At 40.3% G+C, this 15,838-nt stretch overlaps 1 protein-coding gene across 2 annotated transcripts in view; it reads left to right on the top strand.

Annotated features, from left to right (window-relative positions):
- Ih (hyperpolarization activated cyclic nucleotide gated potassium channel Ih) overlaps positions 1–15,838 on the top strand; it is a 122,348-nt gene that overhangs the window by 45,994 nt on the left and 60,516 nt on the right. For both annotated transcript variants that reach the window (XM_019044713.2, XM_072303702.1), the window contains exon 2: positions 11,402–11,565. In XM_019044713.2, the coding sequence (XP_018900258.2) occupies positions 11,402–11,565 (164 nt within the window). The remainder of the gene's footprint in view (positions 1–11,401; positions 11,566–15,838) is intronic.

Here is a 15,838-nt window from a genome sequence, read left to right as displayed (position 1 = left end):
AAAATACCAATGGACCGTGGTAAAAACGCCGAGAATTTTTTTTTCAGTGTCCGTTCGGGGCTCAGAGGCCAAAAATACCGTCTGCGCTCTATGGGCTCAGAGGCCGAAAGTTCCAGGCGTAGCACATGGAGCATTCGGAGCTACGGCTCTAGCAACCGGACTTTTTGGCCTCTGAGCCCCAAACAGACGATATTCCTATGTACAGCCCGTAACATTTTTTATCAGCGATTCCAAAGATATGAATACAAAAGTAAAATGTTAAAATATGGGTTAACATTGATGATACCCCCCCCCCCCCTTTGGTGATTGATCACCTCTCTCAATCAGGAAACCGTGAAGGAAATAAACTCTGAGAACAATCAATTAAAATCCAGCATAAACAGAGATCAGAGGATCAGGATTTTCTCTTTGATCTCTATTCATAGGAGTTCAAAATTATAAACGGGGAGGGACTAAGGAATGTCCCGAAATCCCGAACTGTATGTAACAAGGTGGTGAAATGGTGCTGGGTCCGCACCATTTCGCGGGGAATACAATAAAGTCAAAAAGTTCTAAAAATTTCAATTAGCGTCAAACATTTTTGAGCTCTAATGAGCACTAGTACAAGACTGAGTGGGGGAGCTCAGGCAGCTTAAGTTGAGGTCACGCCGAGAGATCCCCCCCCCCCCTCTCCCTCAGTCTTGTACTGGTACTCATTAGAGCTCAATTTCTGCCTCTAATTGTAATTTTTGGGACTTTTGGATTTGTTTTCCCCGCAAAATGGTGTGGACCCCACCACCTTGTTTAAAATTAAATTGATTCTATGTGTGTGTATTTTTTCCCTGTATATTCCCTCCAATTGAAAATGGCCTAGTCGTCGGTCAAAACGTCTCAGTTTCAGCGTGTTTTCATTTGCATCACGTTTGCTGCCACAGGCTGCTGATAAAACCGTTTTCTCATATTGAGGATACCACGAACTTATTTCATGAGCGGTCATTCCCGTGTCGAGGGAGAGTTCATGGCACGTGCCAAATGGCAGTACTTAGTCAGAGCTTAATTCTAGAATAATTTGCTATAATACTTTTTAATGTCTATAATAATTGTCGGTACGGCGTATTTTCTAAACTGAGGTATATTTGCGAACTTTAAGGATAATTTCGAAGCCAATAAGCCTCCCAGAGAGAAACAACGGTAATGATTAATTACCCGATTTATGGTCCCAGTCGGAAAAAGATAACTGAATAGAACTGTAGTAAGTGAGAAGAAAAAAAAAAATTAATACTTCACCTAACATCCCAAAGTTACCGATTACAGCATATCTTACCTAAAAAAGGAAAATTTTAAAAGTGAAACACAGTTTCCCTTCATTATCACGGTCATGAAATTTGATCCATCAAGGAGTCATAATCGTTGTAGCACGTGGTTTAGTATCTCAGCTCGACATTACCGTAATAAGCAAGTGAGAAAATTCAGTTATCCTTCAATTCGTTGGTTATGCAATTTTAGCCACCCAGGAGTCGAAATAGTTGTGTTACTCAATTTATTTTCTTAGCAGCTCATTCAACACCACAAACATTATGGTTAGCGAGTTAAACAAATACGTATGTATATCTTCAGGCAAGATAACACGTGTTCTGTGCACTTCCTTTCTGTGGATACACGATTCTATATCTCTCAATAAAAACTCCTGTGCTTACGGCTGCTTTTCCGTGCATTTCCACGCACATGCAGGAATATCATCAGTACTTTGTTTTCTAAAATAAGCAACTTGATTGGACCGAATCTAACAGTATACTAACTCCCACCATTTTTGAATCAAGAAAAATAGGTTCGAATTTTTATCATACCACACGCGCTTACTGCCACTTACTCAGATGGAATTATTCTGATTGAATGGAACCGGGCTGGAGGCAATTGCTAAGCAAATATCGCGATTTTTCACTCTTTTCCTGGAGTGAAATGCGCTCTTCGGAGAGTAAAAAACTGTGCCCAACATAAGAATCCTAGCACCCTTTCGAGTTTGGATGATCTCCGAGTGAATTTAGTAAGTGGGTTAGTCTTCTCGGCCATTCAAGCGACACTGATCATTGGTCGAACCTCGTACACCAAGTGTAAAGTTAATGAGCGAGCCACTTATCCGAGTCACTTGAGTTACTGGACTTGCGCGGTCGATTTCGTTCAACTTTGACTGAGACGCGATGCGCTCCGGATTTTACCGCTCTTGGCGTTCGCCAACACGGTTATTGCGTTCGTTCTACACAGCTCTCCACTACTACGTTACTGTACTGTCTTGCTAGGGAGGAACGCCGTATGATCCTTCAGACATTGCCATATTTCCTTCAATAAAAAGCAATTATACTGAGGACATTGTGAATATTTTTTCTAAATTTGTCGAACAACTTTGTTCGCAATTTGATCTAAAATATCTGAAATTTTCAAGTTAAAATATGCAAAACTCTCCTCTAAAGTGCTTGTTTTATTCGGGGAAATTTGGCAACTCTCGAATGTTCGTACGCCGTTTTTCCTTAGCGCGGCAGAGTAGTACCCGAACTGTGGCTTATGGGAAATGCCGTCATTTATGAACCTGCGAAAACCTCGTGATTTTTTAAGATTTCTTTGGATCTCGATTTTAAAATCGGACCGTTTTTTTTACCAAAAATCAAGTCGATTCCCCGAAATAGATTTATTCGAAAAAATCGCCATCGCAATCGAAACCGCGGCCTAGATTCTGTGAAACTGAGTTTTATTTGAAGATCAGTTTCAGTCGTAGCCTTGTTTTTGGCGCCGAACTTGGGGCTCTACAAGTTTTAAATTCGATTTCAAAAAAGAAATCGACTTTTTCTAGGCTTAATAAGAGAGTATGGTAACGTTCATCAAAATTATCGTGAAAGTAACAAGATTTATACTTATTGTGACAATAATTTTGGTGGAAGTTATCATACTGTCTGGTTGTGCCGTTTTTCAACCAAAGTATGGTAAATGCTACCTAACTTTTTCCGACTTTTTTAAACTTTTTTCATGGTTACTTTAAAGTAACCATGAAAAATGTGTATCATGTTAAAAGTGTAGTAAGTTATCATACTGTCTGGTTGTCCCGTTTTTTAACCGAAGTATGGAAAATGCTACTGAACTTTTTCCGACTTTTTTAAACTTTTTTCATGGTTACTTTAAAGTAACCATGAAAAAAGTGTACCATGTTACCATGTTAAACGTGTAGTAAGTTACCATACTGTCTGTTTGTGCCGTTTTTTAACCAAAGTATAGTAAATTCTGCCTAACTTTTTTCCAACTTTTTTCAATTTTTTTTATGGTTACTTTAAAGTAATCATATTTACGGACATTTTGAACTGTGTACACTTGGGCGGGGGCGGGAGCAGGAACGTCGCCTGACGTCCTGACGTAGAGGGGGCGTAATCGAGTTGTGCATGTCCCAACGTCGCGTCGAGACTAGCTTGAACTTGATCCTTGTCTTAACTCGGTAGCTACTCATGGGAACAATAAACCCAATTGAAAGGTCAACCTCAATGTTGCAACTCCATCGTCGGGGGCCCCAGAAGCTTCCGAACCCAGATATTTGAGTTCAGTGGCGTGGCCTGCTTCGATATATATCGATATTCCCCCACTTGAAGCTATGGTAAAGAATCGATTATTAAGGCGTTTGTTGCGAACACCCTGATAATCGATCCTTTTCCACGGGTTTAAATAGCAGATCAATCGATACATCGCAAAGCACGCCACGCCACTGTTTGAGTTACTTAACTCCAGACGCCCTGCGCATCCACGCTTTCTTGTTTGACTTCTAATACGCTCCCTCGCGCTCAGGCTAGTTTTTGTTTGTTTTTAATCAATTTTCGCAGTCGGATCCTGCACTCGGTCAATACAACCGGTTGAATTGACGATAAAACTACGAAAACACGCATCTCAATTGGACACTGAAAAAAAGCAAGGCAAATTTTACCAGAAGGAGACGGATAAATTTCCAAACAAATGTCTCAAAATGGGTCACTAAACCTTGTATATTTTATTGAATATTCTAAAAGTACTATGTGAGGAGATCACGTGGTGATTTTTCCGCATTTTCATGGAACCAAAATCGCGGAGAAAACCGCTTTTAAAAAATCTAAAAACTGCAAGACATTTCAAACGCACCCGAATGGCGGGAAACTGACACGGTTGATGTACGCAGTCATATGTAGCATGTAGTCATATCGCAATCTTCTCTCATTTTCCTCTGATGTTGGTTAAAATAAAACGTATTTCAATGTGGAGTTGTTGCTTGTTCATTACAGCTAACAGATGAATGAGATTCTAGTCTTGAATTCAAAAGATATAATTTCGACTTTAGTATTGTTTCTCAAAACGAAGAGTAGATAGACATTTGACGGACGTCGTTGAAACCCGTGCTCGCCTCTGATTGGTGCCGGATGACATCATTCGGTGCGGCGCGAAACTGGGGCGTTTTAAAAATTTGCGTATAAGTTGAGCGATTTGAACTGCGCATTTCTCGGTGATTGAGTTATTGTTCGCGTTTTTAATGTTCGCATCGTGTTATACGCGTCATTTTCCTTCAGAAAACTATATTTGCAAGTCAAAATTCGTTCATGGTTTAGTGACCCATTGCGGAAATCGTCGGCAATCTAACGCAAAAGTACCGTTCAGAGAGGGGTTGCACTGTTAAAAAATTTTCGAGTGAAATTCTATGCCGAAGTTCAAATAACACCCAAAAACCCCGAGTAATATAAATGGAGAATTTGCATGCAAATTTTTATTGCTTCATCTGAAAGTGCTTAAAGAGCTGAAACGAAAAAAAAAAAAAAAAAGAATAACTGCGAATGAACCGATGTCGTTTTGTGTAGAACTGAATTTTACTTTTAAGATTTGCATGAGTGCTATCGTGGGAATTTAAAAACCGTCTCTTCATTTTCAAGCCAGATGTAGTCGATCATTTATTTTGAGAAGAAAGGTGGCACAGAGAAAAGCTGATTTAAACTTTGAGATTCAAATACCATTTTTCCAGTCAAGCCTGTTTTCCCTCTTAAGATTTTTAATGACGTCACTGCATGCAGTGGCCCCTGGCCTGGGTCCTGTCCCTGCGGGACAAAGGGAGATTTCTCGATGGGTCGCGGTTCTCGGGGGTACACGACCGGTTATGTCGCTTTGAAGAAAGGACGGACACTTGGAGGAACGAAAACAAAAGGTAGAATGAACGAAGAGTAAAAAGAAAACAACGAAGAAGAAAGAAAGCGGAATAAGAGTGTAGCAATAACTGTTGGAAGAAGGAGGACAGAAACTTTGAGCTAGGCCAAAGGTGGCTTTTTATGATGAATATTTGATAAAAATGACGGTCTCAACCCAATGAAATATAGTATGCAAGAGCTGAAAACTGTTTGTGTAGGTTTTCACACCGGAAATCGTTTAAAAATGTATCTCTAAAGCTGAAAGTCGGAACAATTCTTCGTCAGAACAAATTTCTTTCCCAAGGTTGCAAAATTTACTGTAAATATTTAATGTTTTTAAGAATATGGCCGCGCAAGTTATATTAAGAATTCAGCTGGTTTCTCGTTTAATTTTTAAAGAAAAATCACATTTGCTAATAAATTAGTATAATCTACAAATGAATATTTAACGTTGAATGTAGATAGGGATTTTTATCTGTGAAATGACGAATTTTTTCTTCTTCTTCGCTTCTTCTACGAACGACTAGGGCATAGCCATGTTTATCAGGCCATCCAGTATCGAGCACAATAAACCATATAAATATTAAAAATTTAAAAGTCTAAACATCACTAAAAATAAAGGACTCGTCAAATCAATATAAACAGCATGAAACCTTCAATCATCCTTAGGAGAAGAGAATTATTGAATGGATTTTTATCGCCTACTAGCAAAAAGCTCAGTCACAGGTCTAGATGATCAGCAATATTATGATCATATTATTACAATCTTTCTTTCTTTTTATCTCCGTCTCTTTATCTCTTTCCCGATTTATAGCGTTTTATTCATACATTATGTCCTGTTTCACCATTCACAGATATTCCGTTGTATGCATTTTGATTCACTTCGCGTTATCCCATTTTATCCCTTTTCATCCCATATTCTTCGATCCATCACGTTTCATCTTCCTACGTGATACATGTGACGTGTAAATAAGTTTCTTTTTCTGTAAAAAATACACTGAACTAAACCGTGGAAGCCGTACTTACGGGCTATATAGTCATACCGTCCGCGTTCCGGGCTCAGAGACCAAAAGTTCGGGGCGAACACCCGGAACTTTCGGCCTCAAAGCCCGGAACGGACGAACGGTATGTCCATAACTACCGTGCTAAGGAAGAGCGCCGTATGAACCTTAAGGCGTTGCCAAATTTTATTCGGTAAATCACGAATTCTCGGGAAAATTTGTCAACGTTTTTCTCCCAACTTTTCATATAATTTTGTTCGCAATTTCACCTAAAGCTTCTAAAAATTTCAAGGAAAAATATTCATAGCTTTCCTAAAAAATAAACATTCTACCGAAGAAAAATTGGCAACTCTCGAGTGTTCATACTGCGTTTTTCCTTAGTACGGCAGTATAGCCCGTAACTTTTCTTCAGTGGAGAAAAATCCGCTCAACTAGAGATTCGCCAACGCCTCGGCGAGGGGCTCACAATGCCACACGGCTCCCGGGCCCGGTGGACTTAAACCACGGCATTTTTCTCGTCCACTTAGCGGGTCAGAAAAGTGCCGTTTTTGCTGTTTCTCCGCCTCCACCCCGCCCTCCACCACCTCCACCCCCCCTCCCACCTCCTCCACCCGCTCCCCCACCTCGCCGCTCTCCGGAGTCGGAGAGGCAGTCCGCTGAAACGCTGAAATCCGCGGCAATCGACTCGAGTGTCTCGGACTGTCATGTCACCGCTCATCGCATCGGAGGGTGGCAATTTTACGCTCCGGTCGGCGAATCCGAATCGCGTCCGGCGCAACCCCCCAACTCCACCCCTACGTGAGCCTCGCCGAGCATCGAGTTATATGGACGCAGGGCTCACTTTTCAGGGTACTTACGTCTTTTTGTCCATTTGAGAGGTAGCCGGGCGAAATTGGTGCGGGCTGAATTCGCGAATTTGACACGGCTCGGATGATACGTCACCGAGTGGAAATGCTCCCTTCAATTCGCTTTGTTTCCCGTTGAACCCGGATCCGGATATCTCGCTCCGCCCGATCATCTTCCAGTATCCCGTGCAGGGACGGAGGCTCGCTAAGATTTCTCCTACAATTGCATCCTTCTGGGAGGAGAAGAGAGAGAGGGAGAGAGAAAACCGTAATCTGCCCTATAGCGTCATTATGAGTCTATTCCCTCCCCACCACTGTGAAGGCCAGCGGGCCGATTATTGAAATTGATAGACAAAGCTATGGACAAATATAGAGCGATCCTTTAGGTTGACATAGTTGGTTCTTATAGACTGAGGAAGAAAATGATGGACTAACTGTCGGGTCTTTGGTGGGTTGCCGTTAGTTAGTTCATTACCTACCTCCTATGTCCATTGCCACCACCCGCTTCCACCAATTAGAGTCCCTTTATACCCAGAGTTAAGACAACTCACTTTTGGTTGGGCCAGGGTTGGGCTGAAAGTGGCCTAAAAAAAAATCCAATTCTGATTGGTTCTCGCTCATGGAGGCCGAAACGAGTGCACCAAGATGGCGGTAGCTCGAATGTGAACAAGAATAATGAAAATATTACCTAATTGTGGTTTATCAAGAGTAAATTATTATTTCCATCGGTCCAAAATGAAAATAGATTAAGAAATTATTTACAAACCAATCCCATTTTCTTTTTAATTGATCAATTTGTTGATGTTGTTGTTTTTGTGTGACAGACATCGCAGGATTCCTGATCCTTATCCCTCAATATCGTTCGTTTGGGTGCACTCGTTTCGGCCTCCATGCCAGCCAAGGCCGGCTGCCAGTCAGCTGATAATCGAGTTGTCTTAACTCTGGGTATAAAGGGACTCTACCACCAATAGGATCCTCCAAATCCCTTTTATCGTCTTTGTCTATAGCTTTGTCCATCAGTTTCAATAATCGGCCTGCAGGTTGGCCTAGAGTGCCTATGTGGAAGAAAATGTACTAAAGCTCCCATTTCCCGGAACTAGTTTTGAATTCTGGAACTTTTGAGATTTTCCTGAATTTTCCCGGAACTTTTAAAATTTCTAAAATTTTCCGGATCTTTTGTATTTTCCGGAATTTTTGAAAAAATCTGGAAGGAGTCCCGGAACTTTTGACAGTCATGGAGTGGAGAAATTGGAACAAAAAAGTTCCGAGTCCCGGAATTTTTGACGGACATGGAATGGGAACACTGGTACGTACACGTCGGTGATTTTGGAGGTGAGGTCATGGAGCTTTTAGGCAGAGGAGACCCTCCACTGGTACATTGAAAATTGTGGGAGCGTTTACTTTTAGGACTCAAACATTTTATTGTTGACCTACCTACTAGGTGGATGGTTAACGACGTGTTGAGAATTTTTGTTCGCAAACAAACCGAGTTTTGGGAAACTTGTTTTGCTTATGACGTCTGTGGCGGCATAACCGTAAACCTAAAAAATGGCAGAGGAAAAAGTTGGTCGAAGAGAAAAAAAAATAAGAACTGATTATGCCATTGATTATTTACTTGTTGTCGATGACTGCTGCGGTGGGAACTTCAAGCGTTTTATAAACTGAAATAAACCGATAAAACCTCTTTTTTTAAGTGTTCGTGTTTGTGGTCAGTATAGTTATTCGGTTGTTCATTTGTTGTATCACAGTACTGTTTTATTCCCGTCAAACTTTTTTTTGTACGTCACCGTTTTCTTCCTATCCGCTAAATTTTACGTTCTTGGCTTTCTTGTGCCAGTTCACCAATTTTTTAACAAATTCTGTATTTAAATTGCAAAAGTGTGAATGACCGAAGTTGCTAGGGCACCTCTATACTACCTTCTGTGATGGAGACACTCGGAGCGATGGTTGATGCGATCTGGCACTACAGGTCAGAATAATACGACGACGGCGATCGGTGTCATTTTTCATGTGGCCTAGCATACCAGCAAATAGCTTTTGATGAAAGGCGGAGGCGGAGGAGGTGGAGTAGGCGGAGGGGGTGGAGGATAAAAACCGCCGCGGGAGATAAATCATTAGTCACCCGCTAATTATTTATCAATTAATATCCTGACTCAACACCGTTGCCTCCTAATTAAAGGCAGATTTCCACCAATGCTTCACGCTGGACTTGTGAGAAAAACTCGTGCGTTTTTCAAGATTTCACATTAACAGCTTTTCTTATTTTTTTTCCCTTTGACTGTTCCTCATAAGCGGATCCAGGGGGAGGGGGGTGTTCCGTTTGTCCAAAAAAAGAGGAGGAGGAAAAGAAGGAGAAAGAAAAGAAGGAGGAACGGAGGAAAAAAGAAGGAAATACCCTTACGTTTGGCAATTATTTATGACAAAATTGACTCAAACTGCATAAGAGATGCTTCAAAAAGTCAACAATTTTCTGAAGGAGACCCTCCCCCCCCCCCCATACTCCCCAGCGAGGTTTCTGGATTCGCCTATGCTGTTCCCCGAGAATAGTTCTTCGGACCAGCTTTTCGGATCATTGAAACTTAATAGCCAGCCCCATAAGACATCGAAATGCGATATATCGTATGGTTAAAGTGTGGCTATGCCTTGTCTTGTCGTATCAATCAACTTTCAATAGATGAAAGATTCAATAAACTTGGTCCCTTACAATGTCACCAAATACTTGTCCTTTAGCACCAAAAAACTTTTTCTTACACTACACTGGAAAAAAAAACACATTGGATCTAGAGTTCAGACTCTTGAAAACATTGACAAGAAAAAATACTCTTGATTCAATCGGATTGTTGCTTGAATCAAAACGAAATCCTCTTAAATTAATAGGCTTGGTTCTTGATTTAAGCTAGATTCTGATTGAATTAAGAGTACTTTTTCTTGTCGATGTTTTTAAGAGTCTGGAATCTAGATCAAATGTGTTTTTTTTTTCCCCCAGTGTAACTTCTTCGCCCGCTGCGCAGTTTTTTGTGTTTCTTATTGTGCATTTTTCTTTTGCCGAGTTTGTGTGTTTCCGCTCTTACTGATTCATCGAATGTGTGCGTGTACACAATACTTTTATTACTTTGAACAAAACCGAACAAAATGATCACAACATCCTCTTCAAATTGACCGCAAGCGATTATTGGTGTAAACCTCGCGCTAAATGAGCGGTCGATGGCAATAGCTTGGTTCGGAGTTTTATTTCCAGCCGGGCTGACGACACGAGTATGAACTAGTCTTAACTGACCCCATCAATTAACTTGTATGCCCACTCCTGTGTTTGTGGATTCTTAAGTCATTGTGCGCACGCTCACTGCGTATACGAATGTTGTTGTTCGCTCCCCTCTTCCTTCCTTTCTCTCTTTTCTTCAAAAAAATTCGAAGAAATACGAATCAATTGTTTCTGAAAGACGCCATGTTTAATTTGCGATGAGTCTTAGAGAGCATGAAGCAACAACAGCCGGAGACTCGTCTGAAAACGGATGTGTTTCAACTTAGGAACAACTGGTTCGTACGTCTTGAAAGCCATCGACAAATTAACGCTCCAAATCTTCACTGTAGGCTGTGACAGAGTGACGAGTTTATTTTTGTCAATCCTAATTAATAAGTTCGGAGTTGAAGGGCACGCTAGAAAAAAAAGAGAGGCTAGAAGAGGCTTTCGCATGTTAAATTTCAGCTCATTTTTTTCGTTCGATCTCCGTCTCTGTGAAACATAGAAAATAACTCATTTTTTTTCGTCTATATCGTGATTTCTGCACGGAGAAACGTCACTCCATTCCAAGGTTGCAAAATTGACTCAAACAATATAATTTTTTGCGGGAGTAAACCTGCATAATTTGTGTTGAAAATTTGTCTAATTTTTTCATGAAATTAGAAGAAAAATTAGTAAAATTTTCAGTCAGAAATTGTCATAACTTTCTTTTAAAAATGAAGTTTTCGCGGAAAAATCTGGCAACATTGAAATGTAGTTACGTTCTTTCGTGAGAGAAACGAAGAAATGTTGAGTTCAAAGCTAGTCCATACGACAAACACTTGTTTAATGCCTCGCAGTGGTGAGACGTGAATGGTCAATTATCGATATTTTCCCCTTTGAAGCTACGGTATAGAATCGATTATTAAGGAGTTAGCTGCGAATACCCTATTAATCGATCCTTTCCCATAGGTTTAAATGGTAGATAAATCGATATGTAGCAAAGCACGCCACGGCACTGACTGCATTCTCTCAGAATCTCAAAACTGTTATGACCTTCATCTATGACGTCTTTCACTGTTCATTATCACTGTGATTTAGGACTGTGACTAAGAAATCAAGTGGAGAAGAGTAAGAATGAAAATGCTAATCAAATACGTTTTTTTCTATCTGTTTCAGATTTTATTGGGACCTATGTATGTTGTTATTATTGGTAGCCAATTTAATAATCCTGCCTGTAGCCATATCGTTTTTTAACGATGACCTAAGCACTAGATGGATCGCCTTCAACTGCCTCTCAGACACCATCTTTTTAATAGATATTGTTGTTAATTTTAGAACTGGTGAGTACGTCTCTCTTTATTTATCTCGTTTTATTTATTTTAATCCCATTACTGTGAATAAACTGGAAATAGCGCATGACTTTACCTATGTCCATTTTTGTCAAAAATTGGCGGGCCGCGAAATATTTATGGATCATTTGTGACATTATTTTGGTTTTTACTGACTTCGTGACCTTGACATTTTGATCAAAATATTGATAATTTTACCGAATTTGACGGTGAGGCTCCGTAAAGAGAGGAGCACCGTAGGTGGCCCTTTATTTCCCCTTCAAAATTGCCGCATGCAAGTCACTGTAAATGCAACCGAACTTGCAGCGCCTTCATGCATTTGGGTATGCAACGCCGGCGACCCACAAGTAGGAATAGTTGCATCCACGTTGACATCAATGTCGCGTCTAAATGAGCAACTTTAAGTTTCGTCCTCTTAATCTTTCAATACCTAACTAGGCAGATTGCCTAATTTAGAATCAATTATTTCAAATGCAATTAAATGGAGAAAAAACCAAAGATAACAATCCAAAATAATAACCAGGACGGACATGATTATTGAGAGTAGAACGTTATAAATACGACTAGGAAAGTAAGTAGGTCCTGAAATTAATTATGAATATTTTTAGAATAATGATAACAATCCAAAATAATAACCAGGATGGACATGACTATTGAGAGTAGAACGTTATAAATACGACTAGGAAAGTAAGTAGGTCCTGGAATTAATTATGAATATTTTTAGAATAATGATACCAGTTTCTTTGTGTAGAGATCGTTAAGAGTCACAAAGAAACCGTTAAGTTTCTCAATGCGCTGCAAAAATAGAGATTTCTTATCTGAATTTAACCTTTCTCTTTCATTTATCCAACGTTTTGCAATCAAAAACTACAATTTCAGACTCATCTTTAAAAACATCCCTCTTTAATGAAACATAATTTTATAACTTTGACTGGTTTAACCATTTTTCTATCTTTGAATTATTGTTTACTTTTTAAATAATGATTAAAATTCTGTGAAATTAATAAATATCCTCGCAGTACCTGAAATGTATGAGAGAAATGGTTTTCAACATGTTCAATCAATATTTGTTGATTAACCAAACCGTTCAACTGCATTTTGAAACATATCTATTTAAACAGAGCCCAGAGCAGAGATGGATTCAGCAATTTGGCAACACCGGATTCCCCTCATTGAAACCTATCTTAAATAATCGATTCTCATCGGAGCACCTGGCCCCTTCAAGAATCGATATATTTCCATAGGTTTAAAATGAGAAAAAACAATGTTGCCAAATTGCTGGATCCGCCTCTGGCCCAGAAGATTTTCATGCTTGTCGTCCAACAGTTGAGTGCCGCTCAAAATTTGACGCGCGTTTAAAATGATTCATCTTCAATCACGAACATTAAAGTGCAAATGTGAAGAAATTTTTCATCTCTGGCCCCAGTTTTTTTTTCTTTTTTTTTTCGCGAAATATTGTGAAGGAAGTAATTTACCGTGAACTCGGAATTTCCAACTGTCCGGAGTCCTTGTCGGCTTTGAGCGAGATGCGCTGTTTGCACCGAGCAGAAGTTTGTGACAGCCAGTTATTTTCGGTACGTCGTAAAAAGTATAAATCAAGGGAGGATGCGTTCAACTAAAAGACTAACAAAGTTTTCGCGCAAAGTGAGGGCTCCATGCACCCACTCTCCGCCGCGCCCGTATAGGAAATTGTGTTAACAAGTCAAGTGCTGCTTACGAGAGACTCTTAACTAAACATCCCGAAACCACCCCTGAGGCGCCCTCTTTCCCGCCGGAGTAAATGCTCCCAACCTCAGCCACCCCTCCCGTATCCCCCACCCCCACCCCCTTCGTCATCCGCGAGCGTCAAATAACCCCCACGTGCTTCCTCCGCCTATCGCGTTGACGTGGCTCACTGATCCTTTTCTCGCGCCCGGTGCATTGGCGGATCCAGCGAATTGGCAACATTGTTCCCCTCGATTTAATACTATGGAATGGAAATGTATCGATTCTTAGAGGGGCCAGGTGCTCCGACAAGAATCGATTATTTAACATATATTAGGTTTAAATGGAGGGAATCCGGTGTTGCCAAATGGACCGCTAGACAAGGTATGAATTTAAGCATTCTCATACATGTTTCTTAACCAGAATTCCAATTAGAACACGATGCGCGCAACGAAAATTACTGAAACCAGCTCCTAACGGCGATATTAACATTTTTATTTCACATTGGTTACGAGGAATTTGAACTGTCCACTCACAAGAAACTCAAAGCTTTACGTGAGTCAAATCGCGCACTACAACGGTTTCAGCGAGCTTCTCAATCGAGCAATGTTCATTTCCCACCATGTGTTTTTCAAACTATAAGTAATTAGCTATTGCTGAGCCAAAGCGTCAAGATTGAGGTTGCCCGATTTTCTTAGCGCAGAGACGTTCATGATAACGTTTAGCGCGCGATGTGAATCACGTAGAGCATTGAGTTTTCATGAGCGGGTGGTTTCAATTCATGCACTAAGAATCATTAAATATCTTCGGGAGGAGTTAATTTCGGTAATTTTCGTTGTGCGCATCGTGTTTTACGTAAAATTTTGGTGAAGAAACATGTATCAAAATGCTGAAATGCGTACCTTGTCTAGTGGTCCATTGCTGGTCCGCCTTCGGCCCGGTGAGTCCCTGGAGCTCAAGTGTAATTTTGACTACATAAGGAACTTCCATTTTTGGCTCATCTGTAAAACCACTTACGTGCGTAGGGACACTAACGGTGTATACTGTATAGGTACGTTGTTTCTAATCTGAGCCAGAAATTGTAGTCCCCAGAAATTGCAAAATATAGTTCATATCTGCATGGGAAAACTGGTTACTAATATATCTTCCCTAAAATGAGCAAAAAATTGTAGCTCGTAATTGCAAAATATAGCCCATTAGAACTAAAGTTTCTGATAAGAAACTGCTATTTCCGGCTTATTTCAGAAGGAAAATGCGTGCCACTTGTTCGGTATTTCATAAAAAGAGTCCATTTTTCTTAGAATATATGCGACATACTTCAATGGATTTGCAGCTTGTGCAGCAATGTTGGAAGAAGTCGCAACTTGCATTAAATGTATTCGTTTTATTATGTGAAGTAAAACACGAAGTAACAGAAGTTTTTGATCAATTTTTTTTGTCAGTTTTTTCTGTGTGAAACCAACCATTTCTTTGGGTTGAGGTGATCAAATCCTTGTGTCAAAAATCTGCGACCTCCTTAAAAATTAGGCCTCAGCCTCGTTGATTCCAATGAAACTCGCAATTTTGAAATTCCGTATCTCGGAACTAGCGTGACCAGAGGCGGATCCAGCAAATTGGCAACACAGGATTACCTCCATTCAAACCTATGTTAAATAATCGATTCTTTTTGGAGCACCTGGCCCCTTCAAGAATCGATACATTTCCATAGGTTTATATGGAGAAAATACAATGTTGCCAATTTGCTGAATCCGCTAGTGTGCGTGACATAGGGCTACTGACTTTTTCACACACGCGGAACCGAAATTGGAGTTTTAGAAAACTCCACTAACTCGATTTTTCCATAATTGAGTTAGGTATCTTTTGTCTCCGGAGCGTTGATAAGTTAATGTTTCTCCATCGTTTAACTCGAAAAATCCTCAAGATAAAGTCTAACATAACTTATAATTCCCACGAGGGAGAAAATCATGACAATTCAAACGCAAGTATTTAGAACGTAGGAAGTCGAATTCCCAGCTCGTATCTACGCAAAAACTCCTGACGCTTGAAGTTTTACGAGTTGACAAGTTCGTGATGCACGAGCCACGAGTGAGGGCGACAATGCGTGGCGTGAATGATCGATTATCGATATTTCCCCATTTGAAGCTCTGGTAAAAGATCGATCTTTAATATGCTCGTAGTGAACACCCTGTTTATCGATCCTTTTCCATTGGTTTAAATGGCAAATCAATCGATTTATCGCAAAGCACGCCAGGCCGCGCCACTGCAAGTAAGTTTTCCGCCGAAGCTGCCACGCCGCACAAACGGCCCTCTATGAACAAAAATAAAACATTCACAACTCGCCATCTGAATTTTTTTTTTTTTTTTTTTTTTTTTTTTTTTTTTTTTGAGTTTGTTATCTTAAAGGTATTTTTGACTCACAGTGCTGGTTCATTTTCATATTTTTCGCTCAAAACGACTCCAAATTTGGGTAGAAAGTGGGCGGGAAATGGGTCGAGAATCACCGGTCCATAAGATTTACACGCGCTGGAAAAAGACGTCAACTTCAAATGAATATTTCTCG

The sequence above is a fragment of the Bemisia tabaci genome, chromosome 8 (genome assembly GCF_918797505.1).
Source record: "Bemisia tabaci chromosome 8, PGI_BMITA_v3".
Lineage (NCBI taxonomy): Eukaryota > Metazoa > Arthropoda > Insecta > Hemiptera > Aleyrodidae > Bemisia > Bemisia tabaci.
This window is presented reverse-complemented; position numbering and strand designations above follow the sequence as displayed.